This window comes from Sarcophilus harrisii, chromosome 6 (genome assembly GCF_902635505.1).
Source record: "Sarcophilus harrisii chromosome 6, mSarHar1.11, whole genome shotgun sequence".
NCBI lineage: Eukaryota > Metazoa > Chordata > Mammalia > Dasyuromorphia > Dasyuridae > Sarcophilus > Sarcophilus harrisii.
The window spans coordinates 243,827,662-243,838,794 of NC_045431.1; the positions used below are offsets into that span (position 1 = coordinate 243,827,662).

Sequence of the window (11,133 nt, forward strand, 5' to 3'; positions counted from 1 at the left end):
TAGAGCTCAAAAAATTTAGAACAAAAGGTCAAGAATATCAAGAAGAAACACGGGGAGACGATGTGAAGGCGGCCTCGCCGCACCAGATTTCCAGTTGTATTACAAGCCGGTGACGAAGGAATCTGCTACTGGCTAAGAGAAATAGAGTGGGGGAGGATTGGGGGAATAGGACACCGGAGTGACTAGTAATCTGGTCTTGGATAAATCTAAAGGTTTGGCCTTTTGAGACGAGCTCAATATTTGACAAAAACTGCTGGGAAAACTGGAAAAGAGTTGGCAAAAACTAGGCATAGGCCAACATCTCATGATGTAAACCAAGACAAGGTCAGAATCGATAAATGATGTAGACATAAAGGGTAATAAAAATAAATTACGGCAATATGGAAAAATGTATTTGTCAGATGTATGGAGGAAGGACTTTGACTAAACCAGAAAAAGGATCTTGGGACTTAAGATGGATCATTTTGATTACATGAAACTAAAGAGATTTTGCACAGACAAAATTAAGAGATTAGCCAAAAGTCAAAAGAAAAAAACCACTGGGTGGTGGGGGGTAAAGAATTTACAGCAAGTTTCTCTGATAAAAGCCTCAGTTTCTCAAATAGAGAAGGGGGTTTTGCCAAGTGTATACATAAAAGAGGCATTCCCTACTTGATAAATGGTCAAAAGATAAGAACAGGTAATTTTTAAAAGAAAGAAAAGCTTTCAATAGTCAAGTTACTAATTAGAAAAATGCAAATTAAAACAATTCTGAGATACTACTACCTCTCGCTTATCCGATTGACAGATGTGATTAAAAAAAGAAAATAAGCTGGAGGTGATATGGAAGAGTAGGGACATTAATACTATGTTGCTAGAGTTGTGGTCCAGAGTTTCTGGAGAACGACTTCTATAAAACTGCATATCCTTGGACTTAACTATGGTACCTGGAGGTCCATATCCCAGAGATCATAGAAAAGGGAATGGAACTTATTTGTATAAAAATGTTTATAGTGGCTCTTTTCTGTGATATTCTTCTCTAAAATGTAATATTCTCGTGTTGGGGTTTCCTTGGGGTCTCTGGAGGCAGCCTTCGTTTCAGTTCAGTGATCACCCCAAATGCAGCCACGTATTAAAGACTTTCTTGTCTCTTTCCAAGTCTTGTCTCCTTTCCTGGGCCCGGTTAGCTTTCTTAGGGGCCTCTCTCTCTCCTCAGGTCCCAGAGTTTGAGCTCCTGCCGCCAGTCCTTTGTGTTCTCTGCCTCTGCCGACTTCTCGGGGTCCTCCTGAATGTGTCTTGCTTTCTGTGGGAGAGGCGGGAGGACCGCTATGGTCTCTGTCTTCCAGCTCTCATTCTGGCCGAGTCTGTTTGCACTTACATGGTCTCTTATCAAAGGTGTGAATCTAGTACTTAGTTAAGTATTAAGTACATGTATTGAACTAGAGAACTGTTAAGCGGATACCTATTGTCTATCAATCCCACTGACTTAGCCCCTTGTTTCAAGTTCTGGCCCATGATAGTGGGAGAGATCTGGAAACTGAGAGGATGCTCATCCATCAGTTGTGCCATATAAGTGTCACATCGACACTGAGGGGGATGGATCCAGAAAAGCCTGGTAAGACTTTGCATCAACTGATGCAAAGTGAAACTAACAGAACCTGCAGTAAGAACAACCCGGAGCATTGATCACCATTGACTTAACTCTTCCCAGCAACACCATGTTCCAAGACACGTCAGAAGGATCCTGACGAGACTCCGTCTCTAGAGAAAGGACTGATAAATGCTGATCACAGGCGCGCTGACTTTTATAAATTTCAGGTTTTTTTCTTAAACATTCATTTTATTTTGGACACTTTTTTTATGAATCACGTTGGGAGAGAAAAATCAGAACCAAACGGAAAAACCATGAGGAAAAAAAAAAAGTGAATATAGCATCTATTGGTTTACATTCAGTCTCTGGATGCAGACGGTGTTTTCTCTCCAAAGTTTATCGGGATTGCTTTGGCTCACTGAACCGCTCAGAAGGACCAAGTCTGCTATAGTTCTTGCTGTTACCGGGTCTCTCTCAGCCTCAGTTCGGGTAAATCTTTCCAGGCCTTTCTAAAATCAGCTCGTTCATTTCTTAAATAGAATAGTAACATTCCAGTACCTCCACATACCCCATTTTCTCCAGCCGTTCCCTAATTGAGGGGCAGCTCCTCATTTTCCAATTCTCTCCCCAAAGGGCCGCTGCAAACATTTTTGTCCATACGGGCCCTTCCCCCCCTTTACGATTTCCTTGGGACACAGAGCCGGAAATGGCTCCAGCCGCTGGCCAAAGGGGATGCTGTTTGACAGCCCTTGGGCACAGTCGCAGACGGCTCTGCAGAGTGATTGGCCCTTTCTCAGCTCCACCAACGATGCACCAGCCTCCCAGTTTTCCCGCCCCCCCCCCCCCCCCAGCACCTTTGCTGGGCACGTTAGCCAGTCTGAGAGGTGTGAAGCCGTGTCTCGGAGGGGTTTCACTTGCCTTCCTCTGAGCAAGAGAGAATCAGAGCACGAATCACGCACGGCTTTAATGCTTCCCCTGGGACTCTGGCTGGTCGTCTCCCTCAGGAGCTCCATCAGTTCTTCGCCCATTGGAGAGATCACGCCTTTTATCAGACAGAGACCCTGGCTGCCATCCCCTCCCCCCCCACGTGCTTTCACGTGTCTTTTTGACCGGGCCCGGGTATGTGCGCCCTCTGGCGCCCCCTAGCGAGCACCTAGTGCCAAGTCCCCGCGCTGCGCCTCAGTTTCCCCTTCTGTAAAATGTGTGAGTAGCGGCGAGCGGGAGGCCAGGAGCCTCCTCTTGCCACGTGGCCGGTTCCTGCTCTAGTCCGGCCTCAGCCTCCCCGGCTGCGACCTGAGGTGACGGCTTCACCCTCTCTAAGAGGGAGCGCTCTCGCGGGGACGCGCTGCGAGACGGACGGGAGCGCGCCTGGGCCGCTCCTAGGCCCAAGCTCCCTTTCCGCGGGGCGGGGCGGGGCCGGAGGAGGAGACTCCGAGGCGACCCGAAGCCAACCGACCGTCCTCGCGGCGGCCCTCGGCGACGCCCTGTGCGCAGGCGCGCGCTGCTTCACGACTTCGGCGGGTGGGGGGAGGGCTCGCCCTCCTGTCGCGCGACTTCGTTCTACTTCTTCCTCGCTTTCCGGCCACTCTCCCCGCCCACCCGTCCCTCCCCTTCCCCTCCCCTCCCCTCCCCTTCCCTTCCCCTTCCCTTCCCCTCCCCTTCCCCTCCCCTCCCCTTCCTATTCCCCTCCCCTCCCCGCCCCCCGGCCGGTCTCGCTTTGCGGCAGCGCCGACGTCCCCACCCCCTTTCTCTGCGGAATCACCATGGCGGCCGGGGTGAGTTCGGCGGCCTCGGGCCCGGGGGGTGGGCGCATCCGCCGCCATCCTCTCTTCCCCCCGCCGCCGCCCGCTTCTTGGGGGGGCCCGCAGCGTGGGGGGGCCCGGCCCGCGTCGGAGCGGCTTTTGGGGGCCCCCCCCGCGGCTTCGGGGGGGAACTGAGGCCGTGCCGGGGCCGCCGCCGCCCGGAGCCGGGGACCAGGGCCTCCCCTGAGGGCTTGGAGGCCCCCGCTCCTGCCGCCCCCCGCCCCTGCCGCCCCCCCGGCCTTCTTGCGGCCCCGGCCCCGGGGACGGCGTGACCCGGGCGGCCCGGGCCGGAGAGGGCAGAAGCCGGAGGGGGGAGGGGGCCGCCACGGGGCGCCGGGCCGGGGCCTCAGGGGCCTTGCGGGCCTCCGGGACAAGCGGGGGCGCTCAGGTGCCGGCCCCGCCCCCGGGCCCCGGGGAGAGGAGGCATCGCCGGCGGGGGGGGGGGGGGGGGGGGGGGGGGGGGGGGGGGGGGGGGGGCGGGGGTCGGAGCTGGGTCCGGGCGGGATGCGGGGACGCCCAGTTCTCTCCCTCGTGGGCCCGGGGAGGCTCAGGGCTGCCTCTGGGCAGCCGGGGGGCGGGGGCCGGTTGGGAAGCCGGGCCTGGGGACCGCGACCACGAGGGCGGCCGGCCCTGGCTCCCCTTGTGCTGCTCCGCGGGGGGCGGGGCCGAAGGCCTGGGCCAGACGTTTCCCAGCAGAGGAAACGGCTCCGGGGCTGACCGGGCTCCCCCCTCACAACGTCCGGCCTCTCCGCAGACCCTGTACACGTACCCCGAAAACTGGCGGGCCTTCAAGGCCCTCATTGCTGCGCAGTACAGCGGGGCCCAGATCCGCGTGCTGTCCGCACCTCCCCACTTCCACTTCGGTCAGACCAACCGCACCCCCGAATTCCTCCGGAAATTCCCCGCTGGCAAGGTGAGTGGGGGCCGTCCTGCAGCGCCTTCTCCTTGGAGTTGGGGGCGGGGCGGGGTCTCGGTGTGCCGGACCCCAGCGCTGGCGGGGCCGCCTGGCCCCCGGGCCCTCGTGCCGCTCCCCTCCAAGGCAGGGCCCCCTCTCTGTTTCGCCCCCAGGTTCCGGCGTTTGAGGGTGATGATGGGTTCTGTGTGTTTGAAAGCAACGCCATCGCGCACTATGGTAACTAAGGGGCCCGGGCCGGGGCCGGGGGCTGGGACCTGGGGGCCGGGGGCGGGGGGCTGGGACCTGGGGGCCGGGGAGGCTCCGTGGCCTTGCCTCTAGGAGTGACCGCCCTGTCCTCCCTCGCGCAGTGAGCAATGAAGACCTTCGAGGTTCTACCCCAGAGGCAGCTGCCCAGGTGATCCAGTGGGTGAGCTTTGCCGACAGTGACATTGTTCCTCCGGCCAGTACCTGGGTGTTCCCCACCCTTGGCATCATGCACTACAACAAGCAGGTGAGCCCGGGAGCGGGAGCCGGTCCACAGCCGGCCACGGGCGGCTCGAGGGCTGACCGCGGCCTGGGATCCGGTGCGCCGCCTGCCTCTCGCCCCCGGGCGGGTCTCGGGGGCCTCTAGCAGGAGCACGCTGCCCCCCGCTTGGTCTCGCTCTCGGGCAGCCGCTGGCCGTTACTCTGGTCCACTCGTGCCGGCTGCCTGGGACCCCTTGTCATGTGTGCTGTGTTGCCCACGGGACCATGTGTTGGTGGCCTCCGCCGGGGAGCAGGAGCTCCTTGGGGGCGGTGGGCGCTGCAGCTCGTTCCCTTTCCACAGAGGACCCCGAGGGCCAAGCAGGGGCCTCTGAGGCTTTTCTTGGGCCACTTTTAGCCAGAGATCCCCTAGCCCTGGCCTGGGGGAGGGGAGTTTTGACCTCTGACCTTGGTCAGGCTATCACTCTTCTCTGGCCTCAGTTTTTTGTTCTGCAAAAGGAGGGTTGGGCCAGATGACCTTGGAGGCTGCTTCCAGCTGCAGTTTCTAAATCGGTAGAGTCGGCCTTGGAAAGAGGCTCCAGCGGGCGCCGAGCGGGGCCAAGATGGGCGCCGGGTAATGGGAGAACCTGGCTGTCAGCTGACCCCTTTGGGCCGGGTGCTAGGGCTGCAGCTGGCCTCTCCCTCCCCGGGACCTCCTGCCTGGCCCCAGAGGCAGCCCGACCCCCGGGCAGAAACGCCCCCTCGCAGTGCGCTGTGGCAGAGACAGCCCAGAGGGAGCCAACGGCTCCGAGGCTGGACTGGAAAGGTTGGGGACGCTGAGGTCTCCGTGCTCCTTTTGTCCATCAGGCCACGGAGAACGCGAAAGATGAGGTGAGGCGAGTGCTGGGGCTCCTGGACGCCCACCTGAAGACTAGGACTTTCCTGGTGGGGGAGCGAGTGACTCTGGCTGACATCACGGTTGTGTGCACCCTATTGTGGCTGTATAAGCAGGTGAGCGCGCCCGGCCCTGACCTCGGGGGCTCACGGGGATGCTTCCCTGGCGAGGGAGAGGGAGCCGGTGCCTGCTGGCATCCCGCCCCCAGGTAGCCCCTGACTCTTGGGGTGACGTGGGTTAGCGCAGCAAAGCCCGGGGCACTGCTGTCGGGGGAGGGGGAATTCCTTGCCTGGGGAGGGCCCTTCCAACGCTGACCCCCCTCCCGCATGTGTCCCACCAGGTCCTGGAGCCGTCGTTCCGGCAGGCCTTTCCCAACACCAACCGCTGGTTCCTCACCTGCATTCACCAGCCCCAGTTCCGGGCGATCTTGGGAGAGGTGAAGCTCTGTGAGAAAATGGCCCAGTTCGATGGTGAGTGGCGGGGCTGAGATGGAGGACCAGTGTGTGTGGGGGGGAGGGGGGTATCAGAGTTAGCGATGCTTCTCAGCTTTTCACCCCCTTCCTCCTCAGAGCAGGTTGCCTCATGTTAAAGAAATCGGGAGGAAAAAAATTAGCGGGATGGGGAAGGGGCCGCTGTAGGCAGCGTTCTGGGTCCGTGGCCCCCCCACCTGGGCAAGAGGCAGACACGGGCATCTTCCGTGTCCTCGGGGCCCGGCACCTCGCTCAGTGTGGATTTGATTTCTTGCCATCTTCCCTCCTGCCTCTCTCCGTGGTCACTTCCTGATGGTCGCTTCCTCTTGCTTTTATGGGCCATAGCCGTTCCCCAGCCAGACAGCGGGCCTCAACTTTCCTGGCACTGGTGTATTTGGGGGGGGGCTCTTTCTAGAGCGTTGTCCCTCAGCCCTGGACGTGGCTGGTAGCGGGCTCTGGGTCACGTGTGACCTCGCGGCATCCCTCGGCTCACAGCTCAGCCCAGGGTGCAGCTTGGTGGGGGCCTTCCTAGCCGATCGATGAACCTTGGGGGTGTCGGCGAGTGCTCATCAGTCTGCTTGTGTGTCCTTGTCACTCTTGACCACTCCGGGTCAGGCTCCACCGGCAGGATTTCCGTGACTCGGCTTGAATTGGAGCCTCTCCCCACTTGCTGCTTGTTCTTCCTACAAAACCTCCTCACTTGCATGTGTCCACGAACCTCTTCGGCTGCTTCTCTCCTCGGGTTTGGGGGTCTGCACTTTGATTTCAGGCTTCCCGATGGACCTCCCTACGGCGCGCGCTTTGCGCCAGACTGTGGCATTGAGCATCTTCCTTGTCTGTTCTGTCCCGCCGACCTGCTTGGTGGCTGGAGCCATTCCTCAAAGGCCAAGAAGGCGCCGGGCCAGGCTGCCTGGGTGGGGGTCGGGCGCAGCCAATCCTGCCACACGTGGGGCTTTAGGGGTCCTATTTCTCCCTTTCTCTAGCTAAAAAGTTTGCTGAGAGTCAGCCTAAGAAGGAGGCCCCCCGTAAAGAGAAGGGACAACGAGAGGAGAAGCAGAAGGCCCAGGCGGAGCGGAAGGAAGAGAAGAAGCCGCCCGCCACCCCCGGCCCTGAGGAGGAGATGGATGAGTGTGAGCAGGCGCTGGCTGCGGAGCCCAAGGCCAAGGATCCCTTCGCCCACCTGCCCAAGAGGTAAGACATTCCCCGGGGAGGCCATGGGTAGGGGACTCTCCTCTTGCCAGTCAGCCAACTAAGCATTTAAGTGCTTGCTGTGGGTCAGTCGGGCCTTTTCCTCAAGGAGCTCAGTTTTGGTGGGGGAGTGACATGGTCAGTCATGGGGCACACAGGGGAGACTGACCCAGCAGATGGACGGGGCTCTCCTGGGGGACCGCCTCAGTGGCCGCAGAGGGACAGAGAAAGGCTGAGCCTTGACGGAAGAAGGCAGTCGGAGAGACAGAGCCGTCCAGGGGGAGGGCGAGACTGCCAGCAGGGCTGGAGGAGAGATTAAGGATACTGGGAAGGTAGAAAGGGCCCCAGTTTAAGTTGATCCTGCCAGTGCTAGGGAACCATGGGAGCTTATTGAGAGAGCACTGACCTATCTTGGCATCCTGTGGGGGATGGATTGGCAAAGGGAGAGGCAAGTAGACATTTGATTTCAGTGATCCGATTGGGAGGGGGAGGGCCTGAGGATAAGCCTAGGCCTGGAGCAGGAAGCGGGGGGACCCGTGGGGGAACGTGGTGGTCTTGCATCTCTGCTGTCCAGCCGCGAAGGCAGTTGGGAGGTGGGAGTGAGGGAGGTTGGGGCTGAAGTAGAGCAGAAAGTCATGGCCAGAGAGGTAAATTGGTCAAGTCCCTCAGAGGAAGAACAGTCTCGAGGACAGGATTGAGTTCCCCGTGAGTGCTTCTGGTCCAGAGGCTCAGAAAGTTCGGGCCATCCTTTGGCGCGCTGCGTCGGCTGCCGTTGTCGCACGTGAAAACCCGTTATCGCTTCTGTCCCATGTGGCTGGGAGCCTCTCACCTGGAGGTCAGGTGCAGTGAGGGGGAAGAGCCTTGGGAGCGATTCGGCCATCTAGCAGCGGATGGATCCCGGTGCTCCCCAGAGCCCGTGGCCCTCGCCGGGTACGCGAACTTTGCTCTTCACTCCCAAGATGCTTCTCTAGAGCTGGTTGTGCCCCCAAACCCCGGGGCCATTCTTTGGAGAAAGTGGGGGCCCAAGTTGGGGCCCGGTGGACAGTCCCCTGATCGCCTCCTGTTCAGTAAGCTTCAGTGTCTCCCGCTTGGCACGCTGGTCCTGCTCTGAGCTTGTGCATATGGTGAACGTGCCTTTGGCCTTCGTTCCCAGCCTCGGGACCCAGCTTCGGCTTTGGGAGGCAGGTCTCGTGTGTTCCGGGTCTGCCAGGGGTGGGCCAGGGCAACTTAACCCGGTGTCCTGGGCTCCTCAGGATGGGATCCTTAAGTAGTTGCAGGAAATAGCCACAATTAAGGCATGATCCGTCCACATGTGCACGTGACCTTGTGGCCAGCCAAGGACTTCGTGGGCAAGGTGGTCTCAGGTTTTCCACTTTAAATCGGGATCTTTCAGGCCCCCCAACTAACCTCGCTCTGACAGTGGGATTAATTCGCTTTTGCTCTGAAGTGTCCTTGCCCTCTATCCCTGCAGGAGCGAGTGGTGGGCCCCAAAGCCATCCATCTCCCTCCCTGGAGCCTCCCCTTGCAGTCAGACACTAGGGCTAGTTCCTTTTCTTTTTTAAAATAAGTTTTGATTCTCTTTTACGTCTCCATTTCCCCCAGTAGCTTTTTCTTCTCCCTCTCAGTCTCCTGACTTTTTCCAAAAAAGAAAGGAAAAATCTAGAGCAAAGGATGAGTGCCTTGAATGTCAGAAAGTGTGTGTGGCGGGAACGTGGGGGATTGTGGATCCCCGGTCACTTGTGCTCTCGGGGTGGGGGCTGGTTGTGGTTAGCTTGTGTGAGTGGGGGTACTTTCCTGGCTCTGCTCCAGGGTGTGCGAGGAGCCTCCCCTTGCGCCCCGTGTTTGGCCACCCCGCAGGTGAGGGACCCCGGCTCTGCAGTTCTTGGCTATCCCAAGAAGGGCCAGCAGCACCATTTCACTCCTAAACTGACCTGTCGTGGGAGGAGAGCTTGTTGGCCAGCTACCATCAGATGCCCCTGCCGGGCTGCAGTTCTGGGCTCTGAAGTGTATGTGGTGGCCGGCCTGGGTGCTGAGCTTGCTGGGAGGTTGGCTGGGCCCTTCTGGGGCCTCACCTCCAAGTTTCCCCATTTGTCAAAAGGGATAACGGTGGGGTTCTGTCTCCTTTTGTGAGCTTTGGTGTGGTTTTGGTGAAAATGCCCAGGGTCTTTCTGGTGGCTTCCTCAGGTGATCACACCCCGGGAGCCGTCAAGGGCCAGTGGCTTTTGAGAGTTCTCTAGAGAGGACCTCCTTTAGCCTGGAGACAGTAGGGAGCCTCAGGAGGTTCTAGAGGAGAGACCACCAGCCTCAGACACCGAGCAGAGGCAGCAGTGGGGAGGAAGAACTGGATGGGCCCCCAGCCCAGCATCCTCCCTGCGCTCCCTGGCACCCAGAAAAAAAGGACCCCGGGAAGGTTCATTTTGTGGCTGTTCTCACTAGTGGAGAGCGCCCTGGGGCTGCGGAGGGAGCTCTCTTGGAGACGGGTACCTGTGTAGGTAGCTCCTTGGGAAGGTAGGAGATGGGGCTTGGGGGTCTGCTGGAGCTCAGGGCTCCCCGGAAGGCCAAGGGAAGCCACCTTGAGCCTGGTTCCTTCTGTGACCTCAGGTCCAACACCAGGGGGCAGCAGGGACACTTTGTCGGGTCTGGAGCAGACACCAGGGGGCAGCAGGGACTCCTTTTGGGGGCCTCTGGGCCTGCTGGGGCCAATCCCAGCTGGGAGGGTGAGGGTCCCCCTAGGGTGTCCCACCCCACGTGGTGCCCAGGCCCACAAGCGCGTGCTCTTGGAGCCAGAAATACTCTGGCCCCGCGGGGCCCTTTGCCCCCCGGCTGGGCGCCATGCTGACCCTGCCGCCGCTCCGCTCCTGCAGCACCTTCATATTGGATGAGTTTAAGCGGAAGTACTCCAACGAGGACACCGCCACGGTGGCCCTGCCCTACTTCTGGGAGCACTTTGACCGCGACGGCTGGTCCCTGTGGTACGCCGAGTACCGCTTCCCCCAGGAGCTCAGCCAGACCTTCATGAGCTGCAACCTCATCACCGGTACGGAGCGGGGCCGAGGGCCGGGCGGGAGGGAGGGGCTCAGACCGCCTGCAGACTGACCCTTCTCTGCCACTCTCTCCCCAGGGATGTTCCAGCGCCTGGACAAGCTGAGGAAGAACGCCTTTGCTAGCGTCATCCTTTTTGGCACCAACAATAGCAGCTCCATTTCTGGAGTCTGGGTCTTCCGGGGCCAGGAGCTGGCCTTCCCGGTGAGCTCGGCATGATGGAAGGGAAGGGAAGCCCTTGGCGGGGGGCCCCAGGCCTCCCCTGACCTCCTCACTCACCGCTTGGCTTTTCTTTACAGCTCAGTCCAGACTGGCAGGTGGATTATGAGTCCTACACGTGGCGTAAACTGGACCCTGGCAGTGAGGAGGCCCAGACGATGGTCCGAGAGTACTTCTCCTGGGAGGGGGCCTTCCAGCACGTGGGCAAACCCTTCAATCAGGGCAAGATCTTCAAGTGAACCTCCTCCCCTGCTACCACCTAGCTGCCTGCTTCCTCCTCTGCAGGAGGTGCCCATCATCATTAAACAAAAGTGAACACAAAGCCCCCAGTGTCCTGCCTCATTTAGGGAACCAGTGCTCCCCCCAGTGTTAGACTGCTGTGCGCGTCTTGCCTTCCCTTCCTCCCTTTCTATCCTTCTCTCTGGCCATTTCACTCTCTGTCCCTTTCTCTCTTATCTCTGTCTCTTGTCTCTGTGCCTTTTGTCCATCTGTCCCTCTGTGTTTCTGTCTCTTGTCTCTTTCCCTTTTGGTCCCTGTGTCTGTTGCCATACCTTTCTGTCCATCTGTCCCTCGGTATCTGTTTTGTCTCT

General features: G+C 59.3%; 1 protein-coding gene across 1 annotated transcript; it reads left to right on the forward strand.

Moving 5' to 3' along the window:
- Window positions 1-3,064: 3,064 nt before the first annotated feature.
- EEF1G (eukaryotic translation elongation factor 1 gamma) lies at window positions 3,065-10,866 on the forward strand. The gene is made up of 10 exons (XM_031943387.1): window positions 3,065-3,345; window positions 4,127-4,285; window positions 4,441-4,504; window positions 4,636-4,778; window positions 5,597-5,740; window positions 5,965-6,094; window positions 7,078-7,285; window positions 10,147-10,319; window positions 10,404-10,528; window positions 10,624-10,866. Exons 1-10 carry the CDS (start codon window positions 3,334-3,336, stop codon window positions 10,780-10,782), a joined length of 1,317 nt encoding a protein of 438 aa, XP_031799247.1. The 5' UTR covers window positions 3,065-3,333; the 3' UTR covers window positions 10,783-10,866.
- Window positions 10,867-11,133: the final 267 nt, after the last annotated feature.

Coding starts and splice junctions, on each gene's coding strand:
- EEF1G (XM_031943387.1), top strand. Junction 6,095..7,077: donor GAAAATGGCCCAGTTCGATG/GTGAGTGGCGGG, acceptor CCCTTTCTCTAG/CTAAAAAGTTTGCTGAGAGT. Junction 10,529..10,623: donor GCCAGGAGCTGGCCTTCCCG/GTGAGCTCGGCA, acceptor TTTTCTTTACAG/CTCAGTCCAGACTGGCAGGT.